The sequence below is a fragment of the Talaromyces rugulosus genome, chromosome VI (genome assembly GCF_013368755.1).
Source record: "Talaromyces rugulosus chromosome VI, complete sequence".
NCBI lineage: Eukaryota > Fungi > Ascomycota > Eurotiomycetes > Eurotiales > Trichocomaceae > Talaromyces > Talaromyces rugulosus.
In genome coordinates, this window is record NC_049566.1 from 496,508 (window position 1) to 511,272 (window position 14,765).

The window sequence follows — 14,765 nt, forward strand, 5'->3', positions numbered from 1 at the left end:
GAAATGGATACCCTAAACTCGCCGTCTCACATTCGAGACGCGTCGCCGACGCCTGATCCTGTCAGCCATGCTTCTCGACAGTCCTCCTCAAAGAACTCTCGTAAACGAGATATTGAAGAAATGCAGGAGGTTACGGCAGGCCTCGTGCCGTCCAGCAGTCTCGGCCAGTTCTCCTTTGCTCCCGCCACCCGAACGACCGTCGTAACAACGACCACCACCACAACCACCAACTTTCCTCCTCTGGTTTTCAACCCACCTCGATCCGCTCGTCATCTTGATCCTAAACTATACCCTCTTGCTGCTAATCCAACTCCTTCCGAACTAAGACGCTTCCAGTTCGAACTCGGCGGACAGTCTGTCATTTTTAATGAACCAGATGATACTACTGCTGCCCTCGACGAGGTTAGTTTTCCCAGCCGGTTTCGCCTGCCATCGACTAACGAAAAATCCAGTTAAATGAACAACGAGATGCTTTGAAAGCATCAAAAGGCGTCCTCACTTCTGTTGCAGTCTACGATGGCCCCGATCAAAACGCCACCCCTTCCCAACCACCGACGCATCAGGTTTCTAAAGCGACTGGTTCGAGACGTCGGCCGGGCTCTCCCCTTGGTAAACGCGAATCTTCTCGTAAAAATCGATCTTTGGGAACAGCGCCAGAGCCCCGTGGCCCGAATATGCCGAGAAGGAGTCGTTTGGGACGAGTTGCCTCCGCCACTAGTTCATCGGCCCCTGGCTTGGCCACACCAGAAACAGAATCAAACCAATTCCGCCTCGATCACCATGCGGTACTGAGAAAGCGAATTCACGGCGGGAGGGCAGGCCACAAAGTCAACTCCGGCTCTTCCAACGACGATCAAGACTCCTTGCAATCCTCGAATCCTAGACCACCTTTGTTTACAAGAGCTCCCAGTGAAACACATGATAAGTCTGAGGAGGCCACCAGCGCCGTGGAGAACTCCCAAGACTCTCAACACGCTCTATCAGCACCCGGGGGACTTGACTCTGGAGAGGCCATGATAGAGGACAATGAGACAAGCCAATATCCGGAATCATCTGCTACTCAGCCGTACCGGACCGTGCCCGGCCTTGCTAACCTGCCTGCTATCGATAGTGCTCTAAGCCAAGATATGTGTTTGCCTAGTCCAAGCCTATCGCCTGTTACCGCTATGAACACCCACAACCCCGATTCCTTTTTCGAATTTACTGAAGACCAGGGAACCGAAACCGACTCCAGCCTTGATAATCAGGTATCCAAATTGACACGCCTTACTTCCCGAAATGGCGCCACGAGTGTATCAGCGCCAGCAGACGTTTACAATGGTACTATACAACCACGCCCTCCGTCTCTAATGGAAATTCCGGCTACGTTGGATTTCTTTGAATCGATCCCAGACGAGATGAAGACTTATATGATGTATCAGCTGCTGAGACGTTGTCCCAAGTCTACATTACAGTTCGTTGCCGACGTCGTGAATCCAGCCCTCAAGTGCGATTTCCTGGCCTTGCTCCCTGCCGAACTGACACTCAACATTGTGCGATACCTCGACCTAAAGTCAATGTGCCGAGCGGCCCAGGTGTCGAAGAAATGGCGGCATATCATCAACTCTGACGAAAGGTCATGGAAACAGCTGTTCGACAGTCATGGATTCAAGCTCCCACCGGGCGAACTACAACGCGCTATCAGAGAAGGCTGGGGCTGGCAGTTCCCCAATGGAAGCGATGACTGGGAGAAAGACCTCTCTAGTTCCGTGATGAAACTTGACTCGGATAACTTGCCGGTCGACCAGTCGAGTGCTTTTGCCGATACGGCGTCTGTAGGCTCCTCATCCTCGCGTCGACCAAAGAGGAAGGCTGCCGCCAACCGAACATCAAGTCGGAAACTAGCCAGGCGGAAGCTTACGTCATCGCATGAAGCAGCCCCCGCATCGTACGACTGGGCTGGGGAGGCCACCTCGCTTGAAGGCCCATATGCGGCTGCAAACGCTGCTGCTATTGCTGTCCCATACCCAGAAGTTGGTATACCTTCGCTTCGCAGTGTGCATCTCTACAAGTCCCTCTACCAGCGCCATTCCACGATTCGTAAAAGCTGGATGCGTTCCGATCTGAATCCCAAGCACTTGGCTTTCCGTGCACATGACCGCCATGTAGTCACCTGCCTTCAGTTCGACACGGAGAAGATTCTCACCGGCAGTGACGACACGAAGATCCATGTGTATGACACTAAATCCGGCGCGCTCAAGTCAATTCTTTCCGGTCACGAAGGCGGTGTGTGGGCTCTAGAGTATTATGGCAACACGCTTGTGTCGGGGTCGACTGATCGGTCGGTCCGTGTTTGGGATATTGAAAAGGCTAAATGCACTCAAGTATTCCACGGCCACACGTCTACTGTTCGGTGCTTGCAAATACTACTTCCCACGGAAGTCAGTAAGAATGCCGACGGGTCGGCGGAGATGATGCCCAAAGAGCCTCTCATTATTACCGGTTCCCGCGACTCTAACCTCAGGGTGTGGAAACTTCCAAAGCCAACTGATCCTACCTATCTTGATGCGAGCCCACACGCAAACGATACTGATTGCCCATATTTCTTACGCACGCTCTCTGGCCACCAGCATTCAGTACGCGCCATTGCGGCCCATGGAGATACTCTAGTCTCTGGAAGTTACGATTGCACCGTACGTGTCTGGAAAATTTCCACCGGTGAAAGTGTGTTTAAGCTACAGGGCCATACGCTCAAGGTCTATAGCGTCGTCTTGGACGTGGAAAGGAACCGGTGCATCAGTGGATCCATGGACAACATGGTCAAAATATGGTCCCTCGAGAATGGTACTTTGTTACACACTCTCGAAGGCCATTCGTCTCTCGTCGGTCTCCTTGACCTAAAGAGTGATCGGCTAGTTTCTGCAGCCGCAGATTCTACCCTCCGAATCTGGGACCCCGAAGATGGTCAGTGCAAGAGTACCTTGACTGCCCACACTGGCGCCATCACATGTTTCCAGCATGATGGCGAAAAGGTTATTTCTGGCTCTGATAGAACTTTGAAGATGTGGAATGTGCGCACTGGTGAGTGTATCAAAGACCTACTCAAGGATCTCAGTGGCGTTTGGCAAGTGAGATTCGACGATCGTAGATGCGTCGCTGCCGTACAGCGAGATGGTTTAACTTATATTGAGGTGAGTGTCATGCGTATTCGATTGTTTTCATATTCTGACTTTTCACAGGTCCTTGATTTTGGCGCTTATCGGGATGGTTTCCCCGACTACCGACTTGGTAAACGAATAGTCGTCGATCGGCAGGGCATTGAGGTTGCCGACGATGACGAAGATGATTACGACGCAACAGAATAACGACAATTGAGCTCTGGAGCTGGATCCAGTCCGCTTTCTAGAATCTCGTCGATACCGGACACCACGGTCGTGAATCAACCATTACGCGAGCAATTTTGTTGCTAGGATACCATGATACCCCAATTCTCATGACCGTTGAACTTTTCTTCTAGGTGCATTGCATGTTGCATAGCGTGGGTGGCGAGTTTTTCTTGTGGCATCTTGATATGAGGCAGGTGTTTGGTCTGGTCAAAATTTCGAAAAGGCTCTTCTTCCTCATCGAGCAATTCCCATTCATTATGAGCGATTTCTGATTTGTTTTTGCATTACTTCCCATGGATTATTCAACACCGGAGAAAGGATGGAGGTGCTATACATGGTTTATATTGATATTTCCCTTGCTATGTTTGTCCTTTTTTTTTATCAGCATGATTTATTTACCCATTGCATTGGCAGTATATTATCGGACAGTTTGATGCTTTTACTTATGGTTGTATTTTATTCATCATCAAAAGGTATATTACTGTTTGTTCGGTTCAGTGTTCAGTGAGATTCACAGTAGTTTGTAATTGAAATATAACAAAGTAGCATTCTACAATTTTCAAGAGCATGCATGTATAGCAGCTGCCTAGTGCAAGCAGTTAGTTACCCGTTGACCAATTAGCAAACATTCAAATCCCAACTTGTAAGATATAAAACAGAGATATCCTATGTGCACACTCTTTATTTGTGTTTATACATTTATTTCCTGAAATTTCCCATCGATTGTTTTAATCACAATAGCAAAGCAGTTTTTTATTTTGTGCAGGTAAAGAATCTGTCAAGTAGTGCCCTATTTATCCACCGGCCATGCCCTGTCATTGTTCAGTAAGATTTGTATTACCAAACAGATATATCCATGAAATGACGTATGAGGGTAAACAAACCATTCACCAAATGTACACGTGAGTGTGAGTGTGTATGTGTGTTTGGGTATGTCCCTTTTTTCTGCTTTTTGTCACCGGTTTCTTCCGCCTTCACATTCTGTCACCTGTGGCTCCTTCTTTGTCCATTTAAGACCTCCTTTCCTCATGAGTGTGAGTGCCTGTTTGTCTTTCTCCTTTTTCACACTTCTTGCTAGTACTTGAGTTCCAAGATAGGAATCTTCTAGCAACGCTTTCTGTTTTCATACACAGTAGGTATCACCGCTCCAGAGGCACCATCACACCACCACTGAAGGACTCGACAAGCTGGGTCTTGACCTTTTCCTTCTTCTTCTTCTTTTATCACTAGCTTCGCGACGACGCTACACTCGTGTTATTATTATTCTCCCTGATCTGACTTTTTTTTTTAATCCAGAGTTTTCTTGCAGATATCAAAAAGCTTCCCGCAGAGGCACATTCCAAAAGACAACCTTACACTCAGAAAATTTTCTGTTCCCTCTTCTCTTCTTCAGACAAGATGGTGAAGGTTAATGTGGCAAAGGTAAGTTGACACACTGTGCACCATCATCAGCATGGCTCAGAATATAAAAACTCACGTGTGACAGATGATCACCGGCCCCAAGGCTGGTCTGGCCATGAAAACCAATCTAGTGAGTATCTTTTTTCGATGGAGAAGAGAAAAAAAAGCTGATGATTTGTGGTTAGAATACTCGACACCCTATGAGCGACACTTTCAGGTCCACCAAGCTCAGAGACACTTTGCTAGAAATCGACATGGCCGACAAGTGCCTAACGGATGAGGGCCTTTGTATGTTCACCGCTGACTTGAAAAGGCTACTTGAATTCAAGAACGATAAGTATCCTGATGGAATCGCCAAGTTGACGGGGCTCAATCTCCAGGGTAATAAGCTGACTGTCAGTTGTCTTCGGGAACTTGGCGAGCTGATCCGGTTGAGTGCCCAAGACCTGAGGGAGTTGAATTTGTCCAACAACCAAATCACTATCAAGGACTACAACAGCAGGGTGGAGGCACAAGAATGGGAACTGTTTCTGACTTCCTTCAGCCAGTGTTGCGTGTTGAAAAAGGTGGATTTTAGCGACAACAGCATCGGTGATACAGGCATGGACATCTTTGCTCGTGTGTACATCCAGAGTGAGTTGGACTTTGTGAATACATATACATCCAGCTCCGAAGACGAAGGGCGCGACGAGACTCCCATGTCAAGCGCCAGCGTGTCTGGGCCTTCTGATTCTCGACAAAGCTCGTCCCATCGTAGAAAGTCGTCTCTGGCCAAAGGTAAGCAGCTTATCCCACCGATAATGCATAACAATACTAACTTCTTTTTTTTTTTTTTTTGCAACAGACCCCAAATCGTACCCTCCTGACGACATCAACCATTGGTCCTGCACTCGTGGTTTGCAATCGGTTCCATACATCATCCTGGCCAACGTGGATATGAACGATGCAAGTGTCGTCCACCTGTCTGAAATCATCAAAATACGTCGCACTCCAGAGCAGCTCCTTGAGTACTTGCCTGAAGGTAAATCACCCAGTCTGCCAGAAATCCCACAACACGCAAAAAAGGGTATTTATTGGGAGCAAAACAGTGAATTGAGTAAGCTGTCCCATCGTTTGATGAAAGCTGTAGCAGCAGTCTATCCCAAAAACACACTATACGATGACTTTGACGGATTGAACTTGGAGGAATATGACGACGATGAGGAACCTTCCAACGACCAAGTCGAGCGTCGCCAAGAACGCAAGAAGCTCGAAGACGAACTTCGCCGGCTGGAGAGCCAGCAGCGGAGCCAGGCATTGCTGTCTGGCGGCATTTCCGATTGTGCGCTGTGGAAATACTCCCTGGGGCTGTTGATGCTTTCTCGAGCAATTCTGTTGGATGACAAGAGGCGGCCCCCTTCTGCAGAAAAGGAGCTATCGACGGCGAAAAAAAACATTCGTCCAGTGCTAGCAGGTAATGAAATCGCACCGTCGCCACCACCACCACCCACCACCACGACAAAGTTTGGGTATGAGCCGACTGTTCAGAACAGGGTCACGCCGCCTGGAGTGCTGATCTCAAGCATGCGGTTTGACCCTGAGTCGTCCACGTTTGATTATATGTTTCCCTCGATGCATGCTCCATCTCCGAACCCAGTGCAGATCCCGACAATGCCAGACATTGGGGCAGTGCCATCAACCTACAACCACAATGGCAACAACTCAGCTGCCAAGCCGTCGTCTCGCCAATCCAAGGGCAAAGGCACTACTAACCAGGCAACAGCGCTTCATCCAGACAGGAAGGCTCTCACGGACAAACAGTATCGCTCCGAGTACCGGTTTGGTTTACCTTTGCATCTTTGGAGGAGGATAATAACCATGAGTTCGTCGAGATGGGATCGCTTCGTGCCAGCGGCCCACCAGCTGCGGATTTTGAATTATGCGGCGGACTGGGATGCATTTGCCGCGGAACTTTCTGTCGACGGAGCGCCGGATAACCAACAGATTTCGCGGATTCTGCATAACATGAAGTGCTTTTCATATGTGTTGGCCGAGTAGTACAGATGAGAGAGAGGTTTGGGGGAGAAAGAGGGGTAAGACATCAAGACAGAGCCAAGAAGTAAGGGTTCAGCCAAGGTATGACATGTCAACTTGATGACTTGCTCTTGGTATCAATCACTTTCTAATTTCTACATCATGTTTACTATTCTTGTTTTCTTTTCTTTTCTTTTTTTCCCACACAACTTGATAGCATGCCGCCTGCTGGTTTGCGGTGGTTCATAATTCGACCATGCGGTCTTTCAGCAAGCTTTTCTATATGGTAGAATGGAATGGAAACTTTTGTGTAAAACTAACTGCAACAAAAAAACACACAATTAATCTTTATCATCTATACAGAATCCAATAGAAAACCCCCAACCCACGGATGATTCATAGTGAGAGCGTGACTGGCGCTGACAAGCAGCTCAGCTGCTATAGACAATCTGGTTAGTTAGGGTTACGGGTGGGGCCAACACGCCTCCCACTGGCCAAAACGGCAATTTTCCTCTTTTCTACTCTCTCGTCCCATCAACACGTTGTCAATATTGTCTTTTGGGCTGTATTTGATTGTTTATTCCATCTGGATATATCCTGTATCACACACTAAGTAAACCTTGCAAACTTTTGTCGCAGACAACACCATGTCGACCGAAACAGTTGTGCTCATCACCGGTGCTAACAGGGGCAAGTCCACTCTTCCTCTATTGTTCAGTTTCTCTATAGAGAGAGACGCAGAATTCAACTAACGCGATAGTCGAAAAAGGTCTGGGCCTTGGCCTCGCAAATGTCTACCTTCAGCAGCCAAACACCAAGGTCATCCTGACTACTCGCACGTCGCCCTCGGAGCTGTGCAGCGCCCTGCCCTCCTCGTTTGCCGGCACGCTTCAAGGCATATACAAACTCGACAGCAGCTCGACCGCAGACGCGATCGCGCTGCGCGAGGCGCTGCTTGCCGAGAAGCTGGCCAAGATCGATATCGTGATTGCCAACGCCGGGTATGGCGATCCGTTTACAACGGTGCTGGACGCGCCCATTGACGCCCTCGACACGCTTTACCAGGTCAACGCGCTGGGCCCCGTGCGTTTGTACCAGCAGCTGTGGCCGGACTTTTTGAGTAAGTCGGATCAGTCGCCCAAGTTTTTGCTGATTAGTTCTGCCCTGGCGTCTATCCAGCTCCTGGACCATACTCCGTGTGCCGGGTATGCCGCGGCAAAGGCAGCGGGGAACCTTTTTATCAAGAAGATGCACTTGGAGAATGAGAGATTGGTGACTGTGGCATTGCATCCGGGGTGAGTTTTGTCTGTATTCTTTTTTCTCTCTATTCCTTTCTCTTTTCTTTTTTTTTAAAAAAAAAGCTAATTCTATCCAGATGGGTCCAAACTGCAAATGGACAGGCATACGCGGATGCAATCGGAATGGCAGGGCCGCCTCTGACCACCGACGAGTCGGTGAATGCGATTGTCAAAACCGTAAGTTTTGAAGTTGACAGGAGGGGGAAAAATCTTGCTAACTGTGATGTAGGTTGCCGAAGCTGAGAAAACCACCACGTCCGGGAAGTTTATCGACGTTATGCGCGGCGCGGAGCTTCCATGGTAGAGGAAATGCTAGGTCTTAGCATACTATGACTGGTTGAATAAAAAACAACCAGTCAGTGGTCAATCATATCTTGAACTTTTTGTCGCTCGTTATTGTCATTTCCGATCACCACATATTACCGATTTTGGCTTGCAAAGGAAACGGGCTTGCTCATCGAGTTGCTCATCGAGTATGGGTATTATTCAACGGTTGGAATTTGAAAGATATTTGAATATACTTGAATTCATTTTGCAATGGTGTATGCCTCATATCTCGCTGGGGTAGAACAAAGTCACTTCAATAATTTTAACAGCTGAAGTTGACCTCAAAAAGAGGAAGATGTAAACAGGGCTCTAGCTACACTTGTACAGTGTATAAGAGCTCACCGCGAATACATGTGCACGTGCAAATTCCTAATCTGGGGATTATTTCAACAAAAGGCAAAACCGTGTTTGTGTCGAAACTAGTATTTGCTAAAACGCAAGTGTAATAATAGTTTAGAATTCAATAGTAGCGCTTCGACCACAGATGGAAAAAAACTTGGACTAAATAATCTGACGTGCAATGATCGTTAGGCTAGTTTGATCCACCGGGGATTTTGAGTGACATTGACAGGACTTCCGTCTGAGGGGTAATAATTAATTAAGAGTGGGTGATGATAATGGCAGATCGTGTCAAAGCGGCGGACCAGATCACAGATCTCAGTCGGGCGAGTCTTCACAAATACTGACGATGCACGATTCATTGACATCATTTAATTTAATATAATATTATGATTTGAATTAAAAGCAGGCTTGTAGAGTTCTGTCCGTGTGTGGTTGCACAATGCCAAATTTTGGGTGTGCCACGAATCAGGGGCTGTTTATGCGTTATACCAGGAGGAAAACTGCATAAACAGTAACCATCTACAGCGGATTCGAGGACTGCTCAAGAAGTTGACATCATCTCGAGGACATTCTAATTCAAGAGAAAAAAAGAAAAGAAAAAATCGCTACAAATAGACAGTACTCTCTCCTGTCGCATCCCGTCAGGAACCACAGTCCCGTTTCCCCGGAACCAGGCTGGCGGAATCGTCAGGGTTCTGACGATATTCAGTCTAAATAACGATCCAATAATCCAATAATCCACACAGAGTTCTCCATCATACGAGTCGTGAAAGCGTAAATTTGTCATAGGGATTATTACCGTTGGCCAATGGATCGGCATGCGCGAAAGCAATAGTAGTGTAACAGCAATGGGGCTGCCATCTTTGCTAGCTCAATGATCCGCCACTAAGCCTGCTAGCCCTGGACTATTTATCAATACTATTGATAGTGTACTCTTTTGCTGAGAAATAAAATCCCGATTTTTTTTTTTTTTTGATGCTTTATTTCCAACAGTGTAAACGTCATTGACTGGAACCGAGTACGGGCCAGCTCCGGCGGGAACCGCGGTACAGCTCCCGATACGAAGAGATATGTTTGGTAACGAGATCAGTAGTGCATAATCTCCATGCTGTGGAACATATGTTAGCCGGCAGCAGTACACTGCATGCATCTGTGGCTGCTAGTCGGAACTATTGAGTGGCATATACGCTGGGCGAAACCATAAAACCCGATTCGGCGGCTTGACATGGGGTATTACAATTCCCGCACTATTGGCAGACACAGCTTACAAGTGCATTGATCGGACCATTATTATTCAGATCGTGGACCTAGCTTCTAGAGTCTGGGCCCCCCGCGGGATGCGTTGGGTGTTATACCTCAACCAAGTGGCCCCGTTCCAGCTTATTGTTAGGTATAGTGGCTGATCCCGACTCAAGATATCGGCAAAAATCCCGAAGAATTTCAGGTCAAAAATCAAGCAAGAGATTATTGGAATTGCATGCTGTCTTATCTCAGTTGCAGGTGCCTGGCCGACCATGAAACAATTTGTCCTATTAATAACCATTGCTCCTAGGTGATTTCTTTATACGGAGTAACAAACAGGCAGAAACAAATAAGGCGGCCGCTCGCGTTTCAGATAGACCCACGGCTGTCTATAGTGTTTCAGTCCCTATCATAATAATAGATAGCGGATTGTTGCCAAGCTATAGGGGCAGTTGTCCACAGAGAGTATTTCGTATTCAGGCAACATTATTATCCGCATATGAGAGAGAAAGAAGAGAATATCCTGGAGAACAGATTACGTAGTTAACTGTCTGTCTCCGTACTGTCACGAGGTGGAGCAACTTAAAATCTCAGCCCAGGCCGAAAGCGGAAGGCGTTTCCCCACCCAGTGCAAGCAGTTCCATGGTCCACACCACAACCGCACCAATCGCGTGGCGGGCACCCGGTGGGGCTGGCTGGATTCGTCACGATCCCGGCGTGGCTTTGTCCCAATTTGCAACGCCACGAGGCACTAGGGTCGATCGGGGACTAGACTGGCGCCTGACACGGCACCCCGTTGGGTTAGCGGGGGCGGAGCATGCAGGTCCAGCTGGCCCGCGGTTCGTCCGTCAGTGCTCGTGCCCCACTGTGACCCACCGGGTCTCAGTACGGGCTCGTTCTGTACTGTCAATCGGAAGCTGCAGGGTGGGCCTTGCCGCTAACGAGATTGGGCCGCTCCTTTTCTTCTTCGCGTTTTCGCTGCTGCTTCTGCTTCTCCTCACTTTATTATCATCTCTTCTCTCCCCCCTCTTTCGTCTTTCCCCAGTCATTATATCAATATGCGTCGCAATTAACACTCAATCTCTCCTCTTCATTCCTTCAACTCCTCCCACCGTCTGCTCTCTCCTTTTTTTCCCCGCTCCTTCCCGCTTGTAGTGTCCAACTACAGACCGATTGTGTTCTTTTCCCGCCATTGAACCGTTTATTCGGATTCTTTATCAGAGATACAATTATATTCCATCATTTTACATACACAATGGGCCGACAGTCTCTGCGAAACCCTTTCACCATCTCCGCTCGATCGTCGAGCATTCAAGCCGAAACCAACTACGGCGAGAGGTCGATATCAAGAATGAGAAGCCAAGAATCAATGATGGCTGACCGAAGTCGGAAAGCGCATCGGCTGCTGGGCGATTACAATCCAAACTCGCGATATCTGGACCGCGAAGGGAGTGTCAACGGGACTGTGGACTCTAGCGTGGACGATCACTACTCCATGGCTTCGTCCACAGTCGACCGGGAGTCAATCACCTCGTCAGTCCCACAGCATGAATTGCGTGTACGAGCGTCATCTCCGCTTCTCGGTCGTAACTATCATTCCAAAAACCCAACGCCAGAGGTTCCACGGATACCGCAATCGGGTTCGTGGGCAGATATCATGATGAGTAAACCCGACCCATATGCCTTCGAAACCCAGTCGCAACATAGTCTTGCCTATGGTGTCGTCGAAGATATGAAAGGAATCCGTTTTCCAAATCTCGCCTCAGACCACTACCAACAGCAGCAGCAACAACAACAACAACAACAACAACAGCAACAGCAACTACTACTACAACAGCAGCAGCAGCAACTACTACAGGCCCAGGAGCGTCAAAAACAAACCAAGAAAAAACGCCCCAGTCGGATCGACCTGTCTCTTCTCTTCCCCAGACCAAAACCAGCCGCTGAGCCTCTACTCTCACCTCAACGCTTAACGAACTCGCCTTCTCCGGTCCTTTCGGAAGCCTCTATTGCTAGGAAAGTTGCGCCGGTAAAACTGACCAAATCCCGTTCCAGGAGCAATAGCAGGAAAAACGGTCTCGACAATGTCATTCCGGAGGAGTCTCCTGCGATGCCGAGTCAATCACGAAAAACGGTAGATTGGTTCGACATTCCCGTGGAAAAGACTATTCGTGTTGATCATATGGCTTCCGACTACACCGATGACGAAGAAATCTCACCCAAGATGGCTTTCCGCCCTACACCAGAAGCCCGCCAGCCGCAGCCGCAGAGACCCCCATCTCAGAAGGATACCAACTTTTCGCAGCCCATGTCTATCCGGTCATCGCGAAGATCGTCCTTGACGTCTGGCACGTCTCGTACATCTCGCGGCACATCCCGCAGCGTCGAATCGCAAGTTAGCCCGCAACCGACCACTCAGTCCTCCGACCGAACCCGTCCCTCTCTCCAACCATGGCAACCCCAAGGCGATCTTCGATCGAAGCGGTCGCAGGGGAAACTATCTAAGAAGAGCAGCAGCAGTACTTTGAGAGCCTTTGACCTCTCCAAGACGAGCGTGCTATCACTGTCGTCATCCGAAGATGAAGACGAAAGCGAAGACGCCCGGGAAGACGACGCCAAATATGGCGAATCTCTCGTAAAAGGAGCTGCGCCGCCTCGAATGATACGGGCGAGTATCTCGACATACGACGGGTTCGAGCCTGAGATTTGCACTGCCGAAGCCGTCATTCCAACGAGAGGGCAACCCCTGACGCAATTCAACAGAACAGCACCACTACCACTCTACAGATCGCATTCGAAAATGTCAACCGACAGCTCCGACTCGCGTCGTACCGTTCGGCAGCGCTCCAATGGTCGCAGCCGAGATCCATCGCTTTCCTCCGTTACTCGATCAGCTTCGAACAGGAGGCTAGAATCACGTGCTTCTACCAGGGTGCCATTGATTGAAGAGCAGGAGGAGCTTGCTGATGTTCATGAAGAAAATGAAGAAAACATCCCTAATCTCCTTCCTGTGCCATCTAGCAATAGCACACAGTCTGCAGAAAAGAGACGCAGTCGGATTATTGCGGTTACGAGGCAGGAAGAATCATTGTTAGAGGCTATGAGACAACGGAATGGGCGGTTCACGCCTAGTATTTTCCATGAAGTGACATCAACCAGTGCCGATTCCGATACAGACTCGAACAGCAGAGTGTCGCCAAAGCCTCGCGCGCAAGAGGCGAGCCAGCCGTCTTATGATACCTCATTTCTTCGGCTAAGTACCGCTATGTTCCCGTCCCCAGGGTCGCAGTCGGGTGGTGAAGGTGCCGTCTCCAAAGAGAAAGAAGCCTTTATGTCTCTGAGCTCGACATCTGATAGCGAACAGAGAACAGAGTCTAACTCGACTGCATCCCCCCGACTGAGCCTGGCTTTTTCCGAGACCCAATCGTCCTCCTCGACAACCGGTCATACCTCCCCAATGACGCCGACGCTTCCAATCCATCGTTTCTCCCCCCGAGCGCCTCCGCCATCACACGCACCTCCCCCGATCCCAGACGCGGCGCGGCGTCATTCGCGGCGGCGAACAGATAGCAGCGAAGCCATTGTTGTAGAAGACTCTGCAAATGGCAAAGACGAAACCGAATATCCGCTCTGGGCGATCAAATGGGCTCCGGATTCTGTCGATCTGGCCGTTGCGCATTAAGTTCTTTTTTCTTTGTCTTTCTGGATACGGAGTACACCTTTGCGTGTAAAAAGCGATGACTGACTGTTTCCTGATGACTTTCATAATTCATGTTGAGCGAAAATACGTTCATTTCTTGCCAAAGGCATATATGTATATTTTCCCCCGTGTATCTTCTATATTCAGCGCTTTTTTTTTGTCAAGCATGGGCAGGAACTGTAACAATACCCTCATTTATTCTGTTCGTCTACATGTGGATAAATTCTTTTTTGTATATACTGCGTATATTACTGATCATACGTATCAATTGATGTACATGTATATGAACGCTATAAACCTGCCATAATAGGTAGTCACGTGATGATAGGAAAGATATACTTCTGTCTTGATAAGAAGTATACAAAACAACCAACGCTCATTGGAAGGGAATCGTATACTTTGTACTTTACTACTCGAAAGAGGGCCAGGAAGTATACGATATACAATCTAAGAAACCTGAAGGACTGGATATAAAAGGAAAGATTTCCAACTTTAATTGGATCAACCTGCAAGATATGGCATAAAATTAGGGCTTTTAATTCGGATAACTAAAATTTCCAATGGCTCTCGAAAATACAATTTTCAAATGCCTAGAGAAATGTAAGAGATCATATAAATTTCACTTAGATACCCTGATTACCATATACCAAAAGATCCCTACTACTTCTGAATTTTGTAGGGCTAGAAAGATTAATAATCCTACTACAATTAAACAGGTTTAGTTGCCCAAACATGTTAATTTTATAGACATTGATTGGGTTCCAGTGGAGTTCAAATGTGACCTCTGGGTCCAGATTCAGACATCACCAGGGACCCATGCAAGTTTCCTCTTTTACTTTCTTTATTTAATATATGTGTGGTGTACAGCTAAGTTGTCGAATATATCCCATGCTACAGTCCCTAATAGCAATAGTATTCACATCTAAGTTTGTATTCCAGCAATGGCTACCCTAGAGCGAATCTCTGCCTCTGGGTCTGAGTACCGAAGGAAATTACGAAGCTGTGAATATCTAATACTAAACGACGGAAGACCGTAGCCAGAGTGCACCTGGGCGATGCCCAAATAGGCACCGCCAG

General features: G+C 48.2%; 3 protein-coding genes across 3 annotated transcripts; all 3 read left to right on the forward strand.

Annotated features, from left to right (window-relative positions):
* Positions 1–3: 3 nt before the first annotated feature.
* TRUGW13939_10518 (uncharacterized protein) lies at positions 4–3,344 on the forward strand (the record flags this gene model as incomplete). The annotated part of the gene is made up of 3 exons (XM_035493629.1): positions 4–402; positions 453–3,170; positions 3,219–3,344. 3 exons carry the CDS (start codon positions 4–6, stop codon positions 3,342–3,344), a joined length of 3,243 nt encoding a protein of 1,080 aa, XP_035349522.1.
* Positions 3,345–4,661: 1,317 nt separating this feature from the next.
* Positions 4,662–8,381, forward strand: TRUGW13939_10519 (uncharacterized protein; the record flags this gene model as incomplete). The annotated part of the gene is made up of 8 exons (XM_035493630.1): positions 4,662–4,787; positions 4,852–4,896; positions 4,952–5,543; positions 5,611–6,775; positions 7,182–7,231; positions 7,540–8,074; positions 8,155–8,254; positions 8,307–8,381. Coding segments are annotated over 8 exons (2,688 nt in total), but the record flags the coding sequence as incomplete, so codon positions are not given.
* A 2,862-nt stretch (positions 8,382–11,243) lies between these two features.
* Positions 11,244–13,670, forward strand: TRUGW13939_10520 (uncharacterized protein; the record flags this gene model as incomplete). Its single annotated transcript, XM_035493631.1, has 1 exon — positions 11,244–13,670. The coding sequence occupies one exon, from the start codon at positions 11,244–11,246 to the stop codon at positions 13,668–13,670; it is 2,427 nt and encodes an 808-aa protein (XP_035349524.1).
* Positions 13,671–14,765: the final 1,095 nt, after the last annotated feature.